This window comes from Nyctereutes procyonoides, unplaced genomic scaffold, assembly GCF_905146905.1.
Source record: "Nyctereutes procyonoides isolate TBG_1078 unplaced genomic scaffold, NYPRO_anot_genome, whole genome shotgun sequence".
Lineage (NCBI taxonomy): Eukaryota > Metazoa > Chordata > Mammalia > Carnivora > Canidae > Nyctereutes > Nyctereutes procyonoides.
In genome coordinates this window covers 46,999-56,407 of record NW_026574979.1, presented here as the reverse complement: position 1 = coordinate 56,407, position 9,409 = coordinate 46,999, and the positions used below count along the sequence as shown (strand labels likewise).

The 9,409-nt window shown below is 41.6% G+C and overlaps 1 protein-coding gene across 1 annotated transcript; it reads left to right on the top strand.

Moving 5' to 3' along the window:
- The first annotated feature begins 4,621 nt into the window (after positions 1-4,621).
- LOC129510237 (heterogeneous nuclear ribonucleoproteins A2/B1-like) lies at positions 4,622-5,964 on the top strand. Its single transcript, XM_055326246.1, has one exon. The coding sequence runs from the start codon at positions 4,790-4,792 to the stop codon at positions 5,813-5,815; it is 1,026 nt and encodes a 341-aa protein (XP_055182221.1). The 5' UTR covers positions 4,622-4,789; the 3' UTR covers positions 5,816-5,964.
- The last annotated feature ends 3,445 nt before the right edge of the window (positions 5,965-9,409 follow it).

Here is a 9,409-nt window from a genome sequence, read left to right as displayed (position 1 = left end):
TAGACCTGGGTTAACTCCCCCCACCCCCAGAACTGCTGAAGAAAGTACACAGATTCTTGGTGCCTTTAGAGTTTCTTTTTCTTTTCTTTTCTATTCTTCTTTTCTTTTTTCTTTTCTTTCTTTCTTCTTTCTTTCTTTCTTTCTTACTTTGTTTTAAATAAATTAATTTTTATTGGTGTTCAATTTACCAACTTACAGAACAACACCCAGTGCTCATCCCGTCAAGTGTCCCCTCAGTGCCCGTCACCCATTCACCCCCACCCCCCGCCCTCCTCCCCTTCCACCACCCCTAGTTCATTTCCCAGAGTTAGGAGTCTTTATGTTCTGTCTCCCTTTCTGATATTTCCCACACATTTCTTCTCCCTTCCCTTATATTCCCTTTCACTATTATTCATATTCCCCAAATGAATGAGAACATACACTGTTTGTCCTTCTCCGATTGACTTACTTCACTCAGCATAATACCCTCCAGTTCCATCCACGTTGAAGCAAATGGTGGGTATTTGTCGTTTCTAATGGCTGAGTAATATTCCATTGTATACATAAACCACATCTTCTTTATCCATTCATCTTTCGATGGGCACCGAGGCTCCTTCCACAGTTTGGCCATTGTGGACATTGCTGCTAGAAACATCAGGGTGCAGGTGTCCCGGCGTTTCATTGCATCTGAATCTTTGGGGTAAATCCCTAACAGTGCAATTGCTGGGTCGTAGGGCAGGTCTATTTTAATTCTTTGAGGAACCTCCACACATTTTTCCAGAGTGGCTGCACCAGTTCACATTCCCACCAACAGTGTAAGAGGGTTCCCTTTTCTCCGCATCCTCTCCAACATTTGTTGTTTCCTGCCTTGTTAATTTTCCCCATTCTCACTGGTGTGAGGTGGTATCTCATTGTGGTTTTGATTTGTATTTCCCTGATGGCAAGTGATGCAGAGCACTTTCTCATGTGCATGTTAGCCATATCTATGTCTTCCTCTGTGAGATTTCTCTTCATGTCTTTTGCCCATTTCATGATGGGATTGTTTGTTTCTTTGGTGTTGAGTTTAATAAGTTCTTTATAGATTTTGGAAACTAGCCCTTTATCTGATATGTTATTTGCAAATATCTTCTCCCATTCTGTAGGTTGTCTTTTAGTTCTGTTGACTGTATCCTTTGCTGTGCAAAAGCTTCTTATCTTGATGAAGTCCCAATAGTTCATTTCTGCTTTTGTTTCTTTTGCTTTCGTGGATGTATCTTGCAAGAAGTTACTGTGGCCGAGTTCAAAAAGGGTGTTGCCTGTGTTCTCCTCTAGGATTTTGATGGAATCTTGTCTCACATTTAGATCTTTCATCCATTTTGAGTTTATCTTTGTGTATGGTGCAAGAGAGTGGTCTAGTTTCATTCTTCTGCATGTGGATGTCCAATTTTCCCAGCACCATTTATTGAAGATACTGTCTTTCTTCCAGTGGATAGTCTTTCCTCCTTTATCGAATATTAGTTGACCAAGAAGTTCAGGGTCCACTTCTGGGTTCTCTATTCTGTTCCATTGATCTATGTGTTTGTTTTTGTGCCAGTACCACACTGTCTTGATGACCACAGCTGTGTAGTACACCCTGAAATCTGGCATTGTGATGCCCCCAGATATGGTTTTCTTTTTTAAAATTCCCCTGGCTATTCGGGGTGTTTTCTGATTCCACACAAATCTTAAAATAATTTGTTCTAACTCTCTGAAGAAAGTCCACGTTATTTTGATAGGGATTGCATTAAACGTGTAAATTGCCCTGGGTAACAACATTTTCACAATATTAATTCTGCCAATCCATCTCTTTGTGTCTTCCTCAATTTCTTTCAGAAGTGTTCTGTAGTTTTTAGGGTATAGATCCTTTACCTCTTTGGTTAGGTTGATTCCTAGGTATCTTATGCTTTTGGGTGCAATTGTAAATGGGATTGACTCCTTAATTTCTCTTTCTCCAGTCTCATTGTTAGTGTATAGAAATGCCACTGACTTCTGGGCATCAATTTTGTATCCTGCCATGCTGCCAAATTGCTGTATGAGTTCTAGCAATCTTGGGGTAGAGTCTTTTGGGATTTCTACATACAGTATCATGTCATCGGCGAAGAGGGAGAGTTTGACTTCTTCTTTGCCAATTTGAATGCCTTTTATTTCTTTTTGTTGCCAGATTACTGAGGCTTTTTTTTTCTTGTCTTTGTCTTGAAGTATACTTTATCCGATGTTAACATGGTTAGTTCTTGTATCTTTTTCCATCCTTCTTCTTTCAACCTGTCTGTGCCTTTATATTTTGTGTCTCTTGTAAATAGCACAAAGTTGACTCTGACAGTCTCTGACTTTTAATTGGATTGTTTATCCCATTCATAGTTGATGTAATTATTGATATGATTGTGTTAAAATCTATTATCTTGCTCTTTGTTTTCTATTTATCCCTTCTGTTTTTTGTTTCTTGGTTTCTAATTTTCTGCCTTCTTTTGGGTTAACTAAAATTTATTTTAGTATACCATTCTGTTTCTTATATTGAATTTTTAGCTACATCTTTTTGTTGTGTTCTTTTATTGGTTGTTCTAGGGACTATAATATGCATCTTTATCTTAACCACAGTCTTCCTTAAGTTAATATTCTACTGCTTTACATCTAAGAACTTGAAACACAACTTGATTTCATTTACCTTTACCTATCCTCATGCAATTATTTTCTACTTTTTTAAAACATAAATTGTAAACTATACAATTTTTAAAAAGATTTTATTTATTCATGATAGAGAGAGAGAGAGAGAGAGAGAGAGAGGCAGAGGGAGAAGCAGGCTCCATGCCGGAGCCCGACGTGGGACTCGATCCAGGGACTCCAGGATCGCCCTGGGCCAAAGGCAGGTGCAAAACCGCTGAGCCACCCAGGGATCCCTAAGCTATACAATTAATTACTCTTATTTTTGCTTTACACAGTTGATTATCTTTTAGGGTACTTAAGAAAAGGAAGAAAAATAGTCTTTTCTCTTTACCCATATATTTACCATTTCCAGTGTTTTTCATTCTGTCAGATAGATCCATATTTACATTTTGTATCATTTCTCACCTCAAAGAATGCCTTTAGCATTTCTAATAGTGTAGCACTGCTGGTGATGAGTTCTCTCAGCTTTCCTTTATCTAAAAATGTCTTGATGTTACCATAATTTTTAAGGAGTAGTTTCTCTACATATAGATTTTTAGATTGACAGGTGTTTTTTTCCTCTCCAACATTTCAAAATCATATCTCACTGTTTTCTGAAATCCACTATTTCCTATGAGCAATCTGCTTATGGATGTTCCCTTATATGTATTACATTTTTTCCTCTGACTGCTTTTCAGATATGATCATTATCTCTGGTTTTCAGCAGTTTTACTTTGATATGCCCAAGTGTGGCTTTCCTTGACTTTATTCTGTCTGGGGTTTCCTTAGTGTCTTAGATCTGTGACTTGATCAAATAAGGAAAAATTTTGGCCAGCATTTCTTCAAATATTTTTTCTACCTAGTTCTCTTTTCTCACTTTTTGGGATTTCAGTTACACATTAGGCCAGTTGATACTTTCCTAGGGGTTATTAAGGCTCTATTTTTTCCCCCAATCTTTTTCTCTGTTACTCAGTTTGTGTAATTTCTAGTAATCTGTCATCAAGTTCATAAATCCTTTTTCCTATGTTGCCAAATTTGCTTTTAATGCTCAATGAATTTTTTATTTCAAGTATTGTATTTTCAGTTCTAGGAATTCCTTTTGATTTTTTTTTTAGAGTTGGCATAGCTTTCCTGAAATTCTTCATTTCTTCACCCATTATATTCATCTTTTCCAATAAATTCCATTTTATCTGTTAGTTTTATTTATTTTTATTATCTATTCATATTTGTCAGAGTTATTTTTAGATTGTTGTCTGCTAATTCCAACATTTAGTCATCTCTGGATTTGTTTCTATTGACTGCTTTTCTTTCCATGTCTTAATCACATTTTCCTTTTTTCACATATCTAGTAATTTTTGTTTGATAAAATCAAAAACTACAAAATGCATCACAGAGATTCTTGTTCTATCTTTGTCTTATAAAAAGTATTGAATTTGGTTCTAGTAAGCAGAACATCTTGATCCTGTGAGAGCTTGGTTTATGCTTTGTTAAGTGGATTTATTTGGATTTTGCCCTGAGTTTTAGAGCATAACCTTTAGTATTAGAGTATAACCTTTAGTATTGAGATGTGAACCTTACCCTAAGGTGTGGCCCTTTTGGGTTTCAATGGAAGGCTCAAGGTATTTACCAACTCCCTGTAACTTGCTGGGACTTGAACTCTCAACTCTGGAACCCCTACTGGATAGCTACTTAACTTTTTCAGTCTTCCAGTTGTTACTTTCCGCTGGGCTCCTGTAGACTTTCCCATGCATGCATAGCTCGAGGGTTGGTCAAAGATTTGAGGATAATTTATATGGAAAATTTAAGGCCTCTGCTTTGGACTCATGTTTTCCTTCATTTTGCAGCTGCTGTGACAGCCCTGAATTCCAAACTCTGACTCGTTAGCCTGACGGAACTGATACTTTCTGCTTGAGCTCTATCTGTTCTGCACCACGCAGACTAAGGAGTGCCCTCAGGTAAAAATCTATATAAAAGTAGATTTCGAGTAGCAGCAGCGCCGGGTCCCGCGTGGAGGTGCTCTTAGCGGTGCTGTTTCTCGAGCAGCGGCAGTTCTCACTACAGCGCCAGGACGAGTCCGGTTCGTGTTCGTCCGCGGAGATCTCTCTCATCGCGCTCGGCTGCGGGAAATCGGGCTGAAGCGACTGAGTCCGCGATGCAGAGAGAAAAGGAACAGTTCCGGAAACTCTTCATTGGTGGCTTGAGCTTTGAAACCACAGAAGAAAGTTTGAGGAACTACTACAAACAATGGGGAAAACTTACAGACTGTGTGGTTATGAGAGAGCCTGCAAGCAAAAGACCAAGAGGATTTGGTTTTGTGACCTTTTCATCCATGGCTGAGGCTGATGCTGCTATGGCTGCAAGACCTCATTCAATTGATGGGAGAGTGGTTGAGCCAAAACGTGCTGTTGCAAGAGAGGAATCTGGAAAACCAGGGGCTCATGTAACTGTGAAGAAGCTCTTTGTTGGTGGAATTGAAGAAGATACTGAGGAACACCATCTTAGAGATTATTTCGAGGAATATGGAAAGATTGATACCATTGAGATAATTACTGATAGGCAGTCTGGAAAGAAAAGAGGCTTTGGTTTTGTTACCTTTGATGATCATGATCCTGTGGATAAGATTGTGTTGCAGAAATATCATACCATCAATGGTCATAACGCAGAAGTAAGAAAGGCTTTGTCTAGACAAGAAATGCAGGAAGTCCAAAGTTCTAGAAGTGGAAGAGGAGGCAACTTTGGTTTTGGAGATTCTCGTGGTGGTGGTGGAAATTTTGGACCAGGACCAGGAAGTAACTTTAGAGGAGGATCTGATGGATATGGAAGTGGCCGTGGATTTGGGGATGGCTATAATGGGTATGGAGGAGGACCTGGAGGTGGCAATTTTGGAGGTAGCCCTGCTTATGGAGGAGGAAGAGGAGGATATGGTGGTGGAGGACCTGGATATGGCAACCAGGGTGGGGGCTACAGAGGTGGTTATGACAACTATGGAGGAGGAATTTATGGAAGTGGAAATTACAATGATTTTGGAAATTATAACCAGCAACCCTCTAACTATGGTCCAATGAAGAGTGGAAACTTTGGTGGTAGCAGGAACATGGGGGGACCAAATGGTGGAGGAAACTATGGTCCTGGAGGCAGTGGAGGAAGTGGGGGTTATGGAGGGAGAAGCCGATATTGAGCTTCTTCCTACTTGCCATGGGCTTCACTGTATAAATAGGAGAGGATGAGAGCCCAGAGGTAACAGAACAGCTTCAGGTTATCGAAATAACAATGTTAAGGAAACTCTTATCTCAGTCATGCATAAATATGCAGTGATATGGCAGAAGACACCAGAGCAGATGCAGAGAGCCATTTTGTGAATGGATTGGATTATTTAATAACATTACCTTACTGTGGAGGAAGGATTGTAAAAAAAAATGCCTTTGAGACAGTTTCTTAGCTTTTTAATTGCTGTTTCTTTCTAGTGGTCTTTGTAAGAGTGTAGAAGCATTCCTTCTTTGATAATGTTAAATTTGTAAGTTTCAGGTGACATGTGAAACCTTTTTTAAGATTTTTCTCAAAGTTTTGAAAAGCTATTAGCCAGGATCATGGTGTAATAAGACATAACGTTTTTCCTCTAAAAAAATTTAAGTGCGTGTGTAGAGTTAAGAAGCTGTTGTACATTTATGATTTAATAAAATAATTCTAAAGGATTTTCGGCAAGATGGCGGAAGAGCAGGGTCCCCAAATCGCCTGTCCCCACCAAATTACCTAGATAACCTTCAAACCATCCTGAAAATTTACGAATTCGGCCTGAGATGTAAAGAGAGACCAGCTGGAATGCTACAGTGAGAAAAGTTCGCGCTTCTATCAAGGTAGGAAGACGGGGAAAAAGAAATAAAGGAAACAAAAGGCCTCCGAGGGGGAGGGGCCCCGCGAGGAGCCGGGCTGAGGCCGGGGCGAGTGTCCCCAGGACAGGAGAGCCCCGTCCCGGAGGAGCAGGAGCTGCACCAACCTTCCCGGGCGGCGGAAAGGGGCTCGCAGGGAGTTGGAGCAGGACCCAGGAGGGCGGGGATGCCCTCGGGCTCCCGGGGACACTAACAGACACCTGCGAGCGCAGGAGAGTGCGCCGAGCTCCCTAAGGGCTGCAGCGCGCACGGCGGGACCGACCGGAGCAGCTCGGAGGGGCTCGGGAGCGGCTCCAGGGAGGGAGCTGCAGGGCGGGAGCGCGAATCCAACAGCGCAGGCCCCGGAGCACAGGGCACCGGGACACAGCCCAGGATCCGGCCTCCCCCGGGACAGGCAGAGGCCGGGAGGGCCCAGGACAGCAAGGACGCTCCTGCCCCGAGCTGAGCAGATCAGTGGCCCCGCCCCGGAGCCTCCAGGCCCTGCGGACGGAGAGCCGAGAGCCCGAGCCCCTCCGTCCGAGAGCCCCGAGCCCGTAGTTCCTGCGGAGGCTGAATCCAGGCTTCCAGAGTTGCCATAGCAACTGCGACTGTTCCTCCTGGGGCCTGGCGGGGTAAACAACCCCCGCTGAGCCCTGCAGCAGGCAGGGGCAGAGCAGCTCCCCCAAGTGCTAACACCTGAAAATCAGCGCAACAGGCCCCTCCCCCAGAAGACCAGCTAGACGGACCAGTGATACTCCCCCGTGTTCCAATACAACTTGTTTTTGGCCACTCTGCACTGAGCAAAATGACTAGAAGGAAAACCTCACTTCAAAAGAAAGAATCAGAAACAGCCCTCTCTCCCACAGAGTTACAAAATCTGGATTACACTTCAATGTCAGAAAGCCAATTCAGAAGCACTATTCTACAGCTACTGGTGGCTCTAGAAAAAAGCATTAAGGCCTCACGAGACTTCATGACTGCAGAATTTAGATCCAATCAGGCAGAAATTAAAAATCAATTGAATGAGATGCAATCCAAACTAGAAGTCCTAACGATGAGGGTTAACGAGGTGGAAGAACGAGTGAGTGACATAGAAGACAAGTTAATGGCAAAGAGGGAAACTGAGGAAAAAAGAGATAAACAATTAAAGAACCATGAAGACAGATTAAGGCAAATAAATGACACTCTAAGGAAGAAAAACCTACGTTTAATTGGGGTTCCCGAGGGCGCCGAAAGGGACAGAGGGCCAGAATATGTATTTGAACAAATCCTAGCTGAAAACTTTCCCAATCTGGGAAGGGAAACAGGCATTCAGATCCAGGAAATAGAGAGATCCCCCCCTAAAATCAATAAAAACCGTTCAACACCTCGACATCTAATAGTGAAGCTTGCAAATTCCAAAGATAAAGAGAAGATCCTTAAAGCAGCAAGAGACAAGAAGTCCCTGACTTTCATGGGGAGGAATATTAGGGTAACAGCAGACCTCTCCACAGAGACCTGGCAGGCCAGAAAGGGCTGGCAGGATATATTCAGGGTCCTAAATGAGAAGAACATGCAACCAAGAATACTTTATCCAGCAAGGCTCTCATTCAAAATGGAAGGAGAGATAAAGAGCTTCCAAGACAGGCAGGAACTGAAAGAATATGTGACCTCCAAACCAGCTCTGCAAGAAATTTTAAGGGGGACTCTTAAAACTCCCCTTTAAGAAGAAGTTCAAGTAACTCTGAACGTGAATGGGCTTAATGACCCCATCAAAAGGCGCAGAGTTTCAGACTGGATAAAAAAACAGGACCCATCTATTTGCTGTCTACAAGAGACTCATTTTAGACAGAAGGACACCTACAACCTGAAAATAAAAGGTTGGAGAACCATTTACCATTCAAATGGTTCTCAAAATATACCCTAAAAACTATGGAACACTTCTGAAAGAAATTGAGGAAGACACAAAGAGATGGAAAAATATTCCATGCTCATGGATTGGCAGAATTAATATTGTGAAAATGTCAATGTTACCCAGGGCAATCTACACGTTTAATGCAATCCCTATTAAAATAACATGGAATTTCTTCAGAGAGTTAGAACAAATTATTTTAAGATTTGTGTGGAATCAGAAAAGACCCTGAATAGCCAGGGGAATTTTAAAAAAAGAAAACCATATCTGGGGGCATCACAATGCCAGATTTCAGGTTGTACTACACAGCTGTGGTCATCAAGATAGTGTGGTACTGGCACAAAAACAGACACATAGATCAATGGAACAGAATAGAGAACCCAGAAGTGGACCCTGAACTTTATGGTCAACTAATATTCGATAAAGGAGGAAAGATGATCCACTGGAAGAAAGACAGTCTCTTCAATAAATGGTGCTGGGAAAATTGGACATCCACATGCAGAAGAATGAAACTAGACCACTCTCTTACAACATACACAAAGATAAACTCAAAATGGATGAAAGATCTAAATGTGAGACAAGATTCCATCAAAATCCTAGAGGAGAACACAGGCAACACCCTTTTTGAATTCGGCCACAGTAACTTCTTGCAAGATACATCCACGAAAGCAAAAGAAACAAAAGCAAAAATGAACTATTGGGACTTCATCAAGATAAGAAGCTTTTGCACAGCAAAGGATACAGTCAACAGAACTAAAAGACAACCTACAGAATGGGAGAAGATATTTGCAAATAACATAGCAGATAAAGGGCTAGTTTCCAAAATCTATAAAGAACTTCTTAAACTCAACACCAAAGAAACAAACAATCCAATCATGAAATGGGCAAAAGACATGAAGAGAAATCTCACAGAGGAAGACATAGACATGGCCAACGTGCACATGAGAAAATGCTCTGCATCACTTGCCATCAGGGAAATACAAATCAAAACCACAATGAGATACCACCTCACACC

Bases quoted from the DNA above. Each gene is read 5' to 3' on its own strand.
- LOC129510237 (XM_055326246.1), top strand. From the start codon at position 4,790: ATGCAGAGAGAAAAGGAACAGTTCCGGAAACTCTTCATTGGTGGCTTG.